At 43.0% G+C, this 12,666-nt stretch overlaps 1 protein-coding gene across 2 annotated transcripts; it reads left to right on the top strand.

Moving 5' to 3' along the window:
- The first annotated feature begins 551 nt into the window (after nucleotides 1–551).
- LOC106065858 (GTPase IMAP family member 7-like) lies at nucleotides 552–12,586 on the top strand. 2 transcript variants are annotated; one of them, XM_013224772.2, is made up of 2 exons: nucleotides 552–879; nucleotides 11,604–12,586. In XM_013224772.2, the coding sequence occupies exon 2, from the start codon at nucleotides 11,655–11,657 to the stop codon at nucleotides 12,564–12,566; it is 912 nt and encodes a 303-aa protein (XP_013080226.2). In that variant the 5' UTR covers nucleotides 552–879; nucleotides 11,604–11,654; the 3' UTR covers nucleotides 12,567–12,586. The 2 variants fall into 2 exon arrangements, with proteins under 2 accessions (XP_013080226.2, XP_055869645.1); XM_056013670.1 differs by having other exon boundaries at nucleotides 553–879; nucleotides 11,653–12,586.
- Nucleotides 12,587–12,666: the final 80 nt, after the last annotated feature.

A 12,666-nucleotide genomic window follows, 5' to 3' on the forward strand; every position in this document is an offset into this window, starting at 1 on the left:
TGTCACCAGGACTCCGCCCCGGACCCGATGGCAGAGCTCGCAGTTTCCCCATACCTCTTAGCTTGGAAGAGCGTGGATGTCTATTGTATTTCCACTAACCAAATGAAAAACCTATCCTAAGGTATAAAAAAACGTCCGAAAGAATGAAGGGACAGAATATAACTACGTATATTCACACACACAATCTATCTATCTATCTATCTATCTATATATATATATATATATATATATATATATATATATATATATATATATATATATATATGGTCACAGCGCTCTCCCAGAACCACTTGTTGCAAGAGCGGGGTGTCTCCAGTCTTTCCACTAACTCAAAAGAAGAACCTATTCAAGGGTACAAAAACGACCGAAAGACGTATGTGTATATATATGTAAAAAAAAACAAAAACAACCCCAGCCCCCTTTCCCAGTAGAAAATAATCCCGGCAGACTTCACCTAGTAGAGATTATTTGGAGAAGGTTTCTTTACAAAATGCACGATCTGCTTTTTAAGAAAATGTGCTCAGATTGAGTCAGAAATTCAGCCTCGGATTTACCCGACTCCACGTCATTTCAATGTGTCTGGGCCAGTTATCTCTCTTTGACCATCTGTTCCTACTTGGTACTATGACACTACGTTATCTTTATACAGTGATACAATAGATTCCAATAGGCTAAGCTAGTATCTTCTATAATATAGGCGTGATCCTAAAGTAAACATTGCGCTGAAATGTACTATATTTAAGTTCTTGTGTGTAGAGCTCTACTCTACATAGAACTTCAATAGTTCTTGATCCAAGACTTTTAAATAGAAATAAAGATTAGTGCTAGTTACACAAGGACTGTAACAGAAGTTATAGACATGACTCTACAAAAGAAAGGGTAAGTTTTATATCTACATATTAATCAAATATAATATTAGAAACTTTCGAGTTATTTTTAGACCGCGAAGTAAGACGTTTTGGTGCAGCCGTTTTGAGGCTACCGTTTTGACGCTACCGTTTTGGCACTACCGTTTTAGCGCAGAGTACTTAGGCGTTAAATTTTTTAAACACATTATATACTCTCATTTTATTAAATTATTCAAAGAATATCTGTGTGCTCGTGTTCAAAACTTATTTATTATGTGAATAAAAATAGCTTTTTTATCCATTAGATTTTTTATGTTAATTTGTTGTGTAACTATTGTGTTGACTTTATGACTTAGCATCCTACGGTTATGTGGGTTTTGTGTCCATTTACCAATGAGATTTATTAGAAATACATAAAGGTCTCTTTCTGCTTCTCATCATTTTCTTCATTAGTCAGACATTTTGGCGATGTGTATATTTGTTTGTTGTATTTTCAATGTTTGAATGTTCCTTCATAAAGAAATATTATTACATGCAAGCTCAAACCTTCTGACGTACGGCCAGGAATGACGACGGGCAGGCTTTGAACACGTGACCATCAGTCAAGAGCTTATAGCAAACGACAAGGCAGTCCTATTTATAGGAATATTACATTTAAAAACTAGTTTTCTAACGCTGTTCAGTCATGGAATAGGTCAAACATTTTGTCCTTCAGAAGTACGGGGAGGGGCTGAGATTGTTGACCATATTCGTCCATCGTGGATCAACGATGATCACTGTTGTCTTCCAGGGGGCTGAGGGCTTTGCACTGGGGTTTTGTGCCTCCTCATGTGGCTGGTGAGACCTATGTGAGCCCGGAATGTTATGCTTCACACTGGACAGGTTATTCCAGCTGGAGCTAGTGTCATTGGCCATGCTTTTCTTCTCTGGCGTTTTTCTTCTGCCAGCGTTTTTCTCTTTTCCTCAGCAACATGTGCGCCAGTTTTCACAGCGTGACGCCATGATGCTCTGTTATGTGCCTGTGACGAGATGTTAATTAGTTAATATATGGCTTGTTTATTTATGTCTAGGGGAAATTTTATTAATTTTATCCCGCTCACATATAAGATTTTGTACAGGCACACCGCAACTAACAGTAAGAACAGACCAATATTATACGTTTATAGATAAAATAATTTAATAAATGAAAGTTTACAAAGGAAAATGATCAAATAAAATTATAATTAAGGAATGAAATGAAGGTGCTAATATCTAATATATCTGCTCATCATGGATTGCTAATTATTGAGTGAGTGGAGGAGAAGAATGTTCCTATGTCTGCTACTTATTTTTCTTAGCTGCTAGCTCCTGGGTCGTCTTCTGGCGGTCGTAGGACTGGCACTCAGAAGGATGAGTCATCCGGCTCTGTCTTAGGACGTCGGCTCGGGATATTCTCTATGATGTAGGCAAGCTGGCTCTAGGGTGAGGCCGCTGCCTGTTTAGCAATAGAGAAGGTTGGGGCTGCAGACTAAGTTGTAGTGGGACGATCTCTCAGCTGTGATCTCTAGCTCGTAGAGAGCCGTGCTAACTCAACACCAGTTTATCTTCTGCTGCGAAGGTTGCTCTAATCTGTCGGCATTAGGCAATAACTATTGGGCAGTGGACAGTTTGGGCCGGGTACTGGGCAGATGATATTGGGCAGTATAGGGCACTGTGGACACTGGGCAATATGTTAGGGCCAAGGACAGTAGGCAATGCCTTCTTGCTAACAGGTATGTAATTGGGGGGGGGTGTATCTGGTGTGGTCTGCCTCGGTTACAGCTTTCTATGGAGTTCTGGTAGTTGTAGCAATCGTGTGTAGTACCCAGGGGTAGCAATCAGGGGTAGCAATCAGGGGTAGCAACCAGGGGTAGCAATCAGGGGTAGCAACCAGGGGTAGCAACCAGGCCGTTTGTCCCTAATGAAACCTCACAACTAAACTTCCTAACAGAGGAGACTGTATGAATCCTAGCGGGCCTAATTTGGAATGCTTTGGTCTCTCTATATATATAGATGGGACTTTTCGTTTAACGGGTGGGGAAGAAAGCTAGCTGATTTTCTCACATGTATCGATGTACCGGAGATGTCAGGCGTCAGGTCAGATTTATGGTCAATATTCGTTGCCTACCGTGAGAGTAAAGTCTTAAGCGAATATGTATCTGTCCAGCCCGAGTGCAATGCTATTCTTAGAGCGATGCGTATCCTGCGGGGGGGGGGGGGGGGAGATAGGTGTGAAAAGTTATTAGGCCGCGGAGCGACTTGTTGTGTGCTGGTCACCTGTCCAGCGGTCAATAATTAAGAGTTAGCCCTGGAGAGGCTAGTTAATGTTTTACGTGAGATTCGTCCCGTGAGAAACGGTGCGAGGGGAGATAAATCCTAAAAGAAATTAGTTATGGGTGGACAAGAAAATAATTGTTTAAGTTAAAAATTAAAGTTTCTCACGGTTTGCTGGGAAAAACTAAAATGAACTTATGTATGCAAGTTTCGTATCGTCACATACCCACCCACTTAAAAAGTATTCGCAGAATACTAATACTGCTTGCATACAAGTTTCATTTGAGCTTTGTTGTTGCCTAATCTAATTGTTTAAATTTACTGAGGGGTGGTACCCATTGAGGCCTGTGGGCTCAAGAACGCAGTGCCGACTGAGGAAATCAGGCGCTGCATTTTCATTTCCAGGAACATGTTCAACCTGGAAGGAGTATGGTTGCAATAGCAAAGACCATCTCATAAGTCTGGCATTTAGATGCTTGCTGGAGGATAAGTAAGATAACGGCTTGTGGTCAGTTTGCAGAGTGAAGTGCTTTCCATATAAGAATGCCTGGAATTTCTCTATCGCCCACACCAGTGCCAGGCATTCTAGCTCTATTGTGGCGTAGTTGGATTCTGCCTGGTTCAGCTTACGGCTTGCATAAGCTACTGGAAAAAGTGTGTCACCGGATCCTTCGGCAGTTTGCATCAGAACTGCACCCAGGCCAGAGCCACTGGCGTCTGTCCTCAACACGAAAGTGCGGGACAGGTCAGGTAGCTTGAGCACTGGTGATGAAGTGAGGCATTCCTTGAGTCGTTGGAATGCGAGCTCACATTCCTCATTCCATGTCACCTTGTCTGGTCGATCCTTTTTTGTTAGATCTGACAGTGGGGCAGCGATAGAGTTGAAGTGTGGGATGAATTTTTGATAGTAACCACACATCCCGAGGAATGATCTCACTCCAGTTTTTGTGATCGGCTTGGGAGACTCGAGTAATTGAGCAACCTTTTCTTCGTCTGGTATGAGCTGGTTTTCTTGAATGACATGGCCCAAGAACTTGAGTCTTGTGAAACCGATGAGACATTTGGAGGGCCGAGCAGTCAGACCCGTCTCGCGGAGCCTTAGCAAGAGGGAGGAGATGAGAGCTATGTGTTCGGACCAGGTCTCCGTGGCGATCAGAATATCATCTATGAAATTTTGGATGCCTGGACTTTCGATGGGAGCTAATAGCTTTCTCATCATACGCGTGAACACACTAGACGAGTTATTCAGACCAAATGGGACCGTTTGAAATTCATAGTGCCCTTGTGGGGTGCTAAAAGCTAGCAAAGGTCTGCATTCTGGCTCAACTTCTATTTGATAGTACCCTCGGCTTAAGTCAAATTTGCTAAAATATCTAGCGTGACTTAAGTTGGCAAAAATTGTGGCTGGGTCTGGAAGAGGCTCCGCTTGGAATTCAGCCACTGCATTGAGGCGTCGAAAATCAATGCACATGCGATGGCCTCCATCTGGCTTCCGAACTAGCACCACTGGAGCGTTGTATGGAGAGACCGAAGGCGCTATAATTCCAGCTTTTAGAAGCTCTTCCACCTCTTGTTTGATGACCTCAGCTTTTGCGTGAAGTAAAGGGTAGGCCTTTACTTTTATGGGCTCAGCACTTAACAGCTTCATCGAAAACCGCTCAAGCGATGTTCTGCCAGGCTTATCCGACAAGACGTCATGGAACTCCGCTAGCATAGATTTGACCTCGGCCGTTTGCTCGGCGTCTAGCTGTGGACTAATGGTGACGTTCTCGTGTGTCTCCACTGCATGGAGGGGGTACTCCACTAGGTCTTTGGGTTCTTTCACATCCTCTGCCACCGCTATAGCCATCAAGTCACGGGGAGGGTCCGTTTGTGAAGGCCTCTCTAAGTAGTGCTTGAGGAGGTTCACGTGATAAGACTTCTCCTTGCGACCGACTTTAATGACTTAGTTAGTGGGCGATACCTTTTTCAGCACCTCGAATGGGCCTTGCCAACAAATCTGTAACTTGTTTGTGTTCTTGGGCAGTAACAAGAGAACCTTATCTCCGACGTTGAGTGACCGCTCTATAGCCCTCCTGTTGTAGTATTTCTCTTGTCTCTTACGTGCCTTGATGAGGTTGCTTCTAGCCAGGGACCGTATGTCTTGTAGCCTTTCTTGGAGGTCCTTCACATATTTGGACACCGTTTTGACTTCATCGTTGAGTTGATCTTTGGTCCAAGTTTGTTTTAGGATTTCTAGTGGGCCACGGGGATGAGATCCAAAGATGATCTGGTATGGCGAATACCCTAGACTGGCGTGAGGTACCTCTCGGTATGCGAATAAAGCAGCAGGTAGGTAAGTGTCCCACTCTTCTGGTTTTTCATCGATGAGGCGTTTAAGCATCGTTACCAAAGTGTGATTGAACCGTTCTACAAGACCATTTGCTTGGGGGTGGTATACCGAAGACCGGAGATGTTTTGCATTAAGGAGAGCATACACCTCCTTCATTAACTTCCCTGTGAACTGAGAACCATTGTCTGTTAATATCTCTTCGGGAAAGCCTATCCGAGTGAACATATTGAACAGAGCTTCAGCCACATGTTTAGAGTCTATGCTTGACAAAGGGGCGGCCTCTGGCCATCTTGATGCTTGACATATGACACAAAGAATGTAGGCGTTTCTTTTCTTCGTGCGGGGTAGAGGACCAAGTATGTCCACAGATACTCGTTTAAACGGAGTTTCGATCAAAGGAGTTTTTCCCAGAGGAACGGGCGGAATGCGATTCTTTGGTGACAACTTTTGGCACTGTGGACATGAGGCGACATATCTTTTGATGTTTTCGGTCATGCCAGGCCAGAAGTAATGGAATCGGATCCTGTTGAGGGTCGAGCTCTGACCTTGATGGGCACTTAAAGAGGAGGCATGACCTGTTTGCATAACCTGCTCCCTGTATGGTTTGGGCACAACCAGCTGGTTGCAGGCATCTGGTTCTTTACCTCGTCGATATAGTAGCCCTGTTTTAAAGAAAAATTGTACCTTGCCAAGGGCGGGTTCACCTTCTTGGGCGAACTTAAGATATTTTTGAAGCGAGGGGTCTTGCTTCTGAGCTTCCCTAATCTCAGATGGAATGGTATTGACTTTGAGGGAGTCAGATTCTTCCACTTGTACCTGTGATTTGGTGAGAACAGGTGCAGAGACGCTGGGGTATGGTGGTGTTCCTAGAAACACGTATCGGCAGCCTAATATGAGATCATAGGCTGGGGATTTCATCACAATCGCTTTGATGCGACCGCGGACATACTTTGATTCTACATTTATGAGAGCCATAGGTAGAGTCTTGGGCGGACTCTCCAAATCAACTGTTTGGATTTGGGTAGTCTCCTCGATGTAGTCACTCGGGCTTACCAATGACTCCCGAACTACAGCTTCCACCAAGCAACCTGTGTCGTTGAGACAAGTCACAGCTCTCCCGTTGACCAGCGCCTTTTCGACACTTGGGGGATGAGGAGACTCACCTGACTGAGCGCTTACTGCGGCCAAGACGAGGGCTTCAGCATCACTCGGTGCAGGATTGCGTATACTATTTAAAGTATGGGTGGGCTTACCTCTGCTCCGACAGTCTTTAGTGTCGTGCGAATTAATTTTATGGAAATTACACCATTGTTTTGGGGGCGGGTGAGAAGATCTATAATTAGCAGGGTTCGGGGTATTGGGGCGAGGATGAACGGCCTGGTTGTTTTTGTGGTTGGGTGGGTTGTTTTTCCCTTGGTGGGAATTAGCTCTATTTGTGCTTGCTTGGGGCTATGAGTCTTCCGTCTTTGTCTTAGTGTCACGTCTGGCAGCTAAATATCGGTCTGCAGCAATTGCAATGTCAGAAGGGTCAATTACCTGTTGCTCATTGACATATATTCGAGTTTCCTGCGTTAAGCAGTCTCGAAGCTGCTCAGCCAGAATAAGGTTTCTTAGACCTTCAAATGTTTCGGGCATTTTGCTTAGGGCTAGCCATTTCCCGAGGTATTTGTCCAGCCTGTCGCAAAGATTGACATAAGTTTCTTTGCGCTCAAGGCGGGACCCTCGAAACTTCTTATGGTATGAGTCAGAGGTTAGCTCAAATTGAACCAATAGTGCCTCTTTTAGGGCTTCAAAGTCCTCCCGTTGGTATGAGGGAAGCTTTGTGTAAGCCTCATATGCTTTGCCTCTAAGGCATTGAGCTAGTCTAAAGCACCACCTATCCTTTGGCAAGCTATAATAGCGTGCCACCTCTTCGAATCGTGTTAAATAAACTTCAACACTTTCGCTCTTCTCATCGAAGGGCTCGAAGGGGATGTTGGGTGAGCTACTTGAGGACCCTTGGCTGGAAGCTGGGCTAGCAGGCTGAGATTCAGCGGCTGTGCGAGCCGTCTCATTCTCTTGAGCTATTTTAGCTCTCTCAGTTGCCTGTCTCTCCCGCTCCATGGCTAACTCATGCTCATTTTTGAGTCTCTCGTGTTCGAGTTGTAGTTTTTCTTTTTCTAATGCTAACTCGAATTCTCGTTCTCGAGCTAACTTCTCCTCTAATTCCCATTCATCCAGCTTTTGTCGGATGTAGTCAGAGCGATCTTTCCCTTCTAATTCTAACAATGCCGCTGTCTCTGTCAGCTCTTGTATTTTTACTTTTCTGTCAGAGTCAGTTTTGGACCTTGTATTGCTGGCCATTATTTTTGTATGAGAGAAATAAGATTGGAGACTACTAAGACTAAAAGGAGGGATATTATTGAAGTAAGAGCGTTATATGAAGCCCGTATGGAACAACCACGTTGCCCGTAATGATAATATAATATTAAGCACAGTGATGCAACTTAAAATAACCACAAATAATAATATTAAACTAAGTTAATATGTGATAACATCTAAAGTAAAATAGATATAAAATAAAGACTCTAGCAACACTCTTCACTCAGTTTGCAATCCGCTACTTTAAGATAATGAAAGTATATTATATTTAGGAAAGTTCTACTGCTGTATGCCTGTGCCTGTCTAATATAGGATTCTAGTTTCAGATACCCGGACGGGACCACATTTATATGTGACGAGATGTTAATTAGTTAATATATGGCTTGTTTATTTATGTCTAGGGGAAATTTTATTAATTTTATCCCGCTCACATATAAGATTTTGTACAGGCACACCGCAACTAACAGTAAGAACAGACCAATATTATACGTTTATAGATAAAATAATTTAATAAATGAAAGTTTACAAAGGAAAATGATCAAATAAAATTATAATTAAGGAATGAAATGAAGGTGCTAATATCTAATATATCTGCTCATCATGGATTGCTAATTATTGAGTGAGTGGAGGAGAAGAATGTTCCTATGTCTGCTACTTATTTTTCTTAGCTGCTAGCTCCTGGGTCGTCTTCTGGCGGTCGTAGGACTGGCACTCAGAAGGATGAGTCATCCGGCTCTGTCTTAGGACGTCGGCTCGGGATATTCTCTATGATGTAGGCAAGCTGGCTCTAGGGTGAGGCCGCTGCCTGTTTAGCAATAGAGAAGGTTGGGGCTGCAGACTAAGTTGTAGTGGGACGATCTCTCAGCTGTGATCTCTAGCTCGTAGAGAGCCGTGCTAACTCAACACCAGTTTATCTTCTGCTGCGAAGGTTGCTCTAATCTGTCGGCATTAGGCAATAACTATTGGGCAGTGGACAGTTTGGGCCGGGTACTGGGCAGATGATATTGGGCAGTATAGGGCACTGTGGACACTGGGCAATATGTTAGGGCCAAGGACAGTAGGCAATGCCTTCTTGCTAACAGGTATGTAATTGGGGGGGGGGTGTATCTGGTGTGGTCTGCCTCGGTTACAGCTTTCTATGGAGTTCTGGTAGTTGTAGCAATCGTGTGTAGTACCCAGGGGTAGCAATCAGGGGTAGCAATCAGGGGTAGCAACCAGGGGTAGCAATCAGGGGTAGCAACCAGGGGTAGCAACCAGGCCGTTTGTCCCTAATGCAACCTCACAACTAAACTTCCTAACAGAGGAGACTGTATGAATCCTAGCGGGCCTAATTTGGAATGCTTTGGTCTCTCTATATATATAGATGGGACTTTTCGTTTAACGGGTGGGGAAGAAAGCTAGCTGATTTTCTCACATGTATCGATGTACCGGAGATGTCAGGCGTCAGGTCAGATTTATGGTCAATATTCGTTGCCTACCGTGAGAGTAAAGTCTTAAGCGAATATGTATCTGTCCAGCCCGAGTGCAATGCTATTCTTAGAGCGATGCGTATCCTGCGGGGGGGGGGGGAGATAGGTGTGAAAAGTTATTAGGCCGCGGAGCGACTTGTTGTGTGCTGGTCACCTGTCCAGCGGTCAATAATTAAGAGTTAGCCCTGGAGAGGCTAGTTAATGTTTTACGTGAGATTCGTCCCGTGAGAAACGGTGCGAGGGGAGATAAATCCTAAAAGAAATTAGTTATGGGTGGACAAGAAAATAATTGTTTAAGTTAAAAATTAAAGTTTCTCACGGTTTGCTGGGAAAAACTAAAATGAACTTATGTATGCAAGTTTCGTATCGTCACAGTGCCTCTGTCTCCCAGGTGGCTGGGTCTATGCTGAACGCCTTCAGAGAAGCTTTGAGGGTGTCCCCGAAGCGTTTTCATTGACCGCGTTGCAAGCGCTTTCCTTCCCTTAATTGGCCATACAGGAATCGTTTAGGGATGCGGCGGTCTTCCATTCTGCAGACGTGTCCTGCCCATCACAGCTGGGACTGCATCAGGATTGTGTGGATGCTTGCAGACCCGCTCTTCGAAGGACTTCAGTATCTGGTATTTTTTCTTGCCATTTGACATTCAATATTTTTCCTACACATGTCATGTGGAAGTGTTTCAGTTTCTTTGCATGTTTTCTATACACTGTCCACGTTTCTGAACCATATAACAATGTAGGGAGGATGACAGCTCGATAGATCCCTAGCTTTGTATTTGTGGTGATACCTCGTTTGTTCCAGACATTTTTAGACAGTCTGCCATAGGATGCACTGGCCTTGGCGATACGCAGGTCGATTTCATTATCAATCTTTCCGTTTCTGGAGAGTGTGCTGCCAAGATATGTGAATCTGTCCACAGCATTTATATCATGTCCATTTATCTTGATGCTTTGATCCGATTAGACTTTACCTGGAGCAGGCAAATATAAGTCTTCAGTCTCTTTTGTGTTTACAATAAGGCCAAAGTTTAAACATGCTCTTGAAAAGTCACTGACGATGCTCTGCAGATCATTTTCAGAGCAGGCATTTAAGATACAGTCGTCAGCAAATAGCAAGTCTCTGATTACTGATGGAGCTGCCTTGCCGCAAAGATCATGTCAATGGTTCCACGCTCTTTTCTGAAGCCTCACTGGCTTTCTGGTAGGTGTTGCATGAGCCGATTTAGTAGGATGCGTGCGAGGATTTTCCCAGCAATAGAGAGAAGAGATATTCCTCTGTGGTTGTCACAGATTTGGCGGTTTTCTTTTCGCTTGTAAAGATGGGCAATTGTGGCATCTTTAATGTCTTGTGGTATTAACTCTCGTTCCCACATAATTAAGTAGAGTTCATGAAGTCATTCAATCAGAGCAAATCCACCTTTTTTGTAGACCCCTGAGGGAATGAAGTCAACTCATGAGGCTTTTCCGCTTGCGAGCTGTTGAATGGCAAGATCGGTTTCCTTTAGCGTAGTGGGGGGGGGGTAATCCATTTTTTCATTTATTGGTACTTGCTTTAGCCTGTCTATGGCCACTTCATTTATAATGGAAGGTGTATTGAGAACGTTTTCAAAGAGATCGGCCCAGCGTTTTAGGATTTATTCCTTATCTGTCAATAGGATTGTCCCATCAGCATTTAGTAGATGGGATGAGCCTGACTTCGTGGATCCATAGACCTCGTTTATGGCATGGAAGAAGTTCTTCATATCGTGCTTGTCAGCAAATTCCTGTATTGTTTCCACTTTCTTGCTTAGCCAGGTATCTTGCATTTGGCTTAACTGTTTTTGCACATTTTTGCGGATGTTTGTGAATGCATCTTTAGTGGACTGAAAGTTTGGGTTGTTCAGATATAATTTATGGAGCTTTTGCATCTGATCTCAGTTCATCAAACATAATGAAAAAATAAATGATTATTATACACAGATTTCTGTTTTTTTAATTACCGTCAGAAATTCTCACTCCAAAATAGCCCAAGCCAAACTGCTGCACCAAAATGTTGCGTACCATGTAAGTTAGTATATACTATTAGCATTATGGAGTGTTTAACTTGACATCAGATAATGATTTTATTACTATTTCTACGTCCTGAATTTAATGATTGCATTTTTGTTTGTTTGCTCATTATTCTAATGAAACAAAAACCTGCATCTTATACTATTTTATCTTATCTTATAATTTAGGGACGTAGCTTAAAAAATAAAATTAGTACGTTCTACATAGCAACATGAAATATATTTACTTATGCACTATTTTATTTATTTGACAGTCATGGCATCGTCTTATCAAAAAGACATTAATCTTCTCTTATTTGACAGACATGGCATCGTCTCATCAAAAAGACATTAATCTTCTCTTAATTGGAAAGACTGGGAACGGGAAAAGTGCTTTAGGAAATTCTATTTTAAGAACTGTTCTATTTGTTTCGACATCTAGTACCACCTCAGTAACTACCAGCATTGCTGAAGCACATACAGACTTCAATGGGCGCCGTATCAATGTTGTGGACGGTCCCGGGGTCGGAGACACGCGTGTTGACAACGAACTTGCCACGGTGTTAGTCTTGGAAGCCATGAATGAAGCCATCAGGTCTAGCCCGAATGGTTATAACGCTTTATTGCTTGTTGTACGCTTTGGTCGATTTTCTAATGAAGACAAAGACACAGTGGACTTTCTGAAGAAGTTATTTGGGGTCGAGTCTGTGAAACAAAACTGTATTTTGGTTATAACTCACGGGGATGACTTTGAAAGTGAAGAAAGCGGTGAAGGGTTTGAAGAATGGTGTGCTGCACAGCAAGGCGTATTTCAAGAGTTGTTGCAAGAGTGTCATCATCGCGCTGTTCTATTCAATAATAAAACAAAGGACAAAAGCACCCAGGACAGACAGTTGAAAGCATTGATCGAAATGGTGGATCAGCTTGACAATGTCTACACAGATGAACACTTTTCCAAAGCAATTCCAGGACGAATCCATTTAATGATAGAAGCAAGGAGACCTATCATTTCATTTGAAACATCTTTTGAAATTCAAAAAATCACTGAGAAGCTTGAGCGCCTTCATTTCAACGGCAATCCAGCGAATAGAACAAAAAATCTTGATGAAATATTCATGGAAGCTCTAGAACTCCAAGACTTGCTTGATGCCCAGGACGCACAGACTGGTTTGTTGGAGAATGAAAAGACAGAAGTGAAAATATTACTAAATGAGATAACTTCCAAGTATACGTTGTAATAAAAGTATTTGACACATTTCACTTGACTTTGTTTGCCCTCGCTAGTGGAAAGTAAAAACATTTTCATTTGTCATGTTGATGAAATAGATATTTGATTAT

The sequence above is a fragment of the Biomphalaria glabrata genome, chromosome 16, assembly GCF_947242115.1.
Source record: "Biomphalaria glabrata chromosome 16, xgBioGlab47.1, whole genome shotgun sequence".
NCBI classification, from domain to species: domain Eukaryota; kingdom Metazoa; phylum Mollusca; class Gastropoda; family Planorbidae; genus Biomphalaria; species Biomphalaria glabrata.

Coding starts and splice junctions, on each gene's coding strand:
- LOC106065858 (XM_013224772.2), top strand. CDS start 11,655: ATGGCATCGTCTCATCAAAAAGACATTAATCTTCTCTTAATTGGAAAG.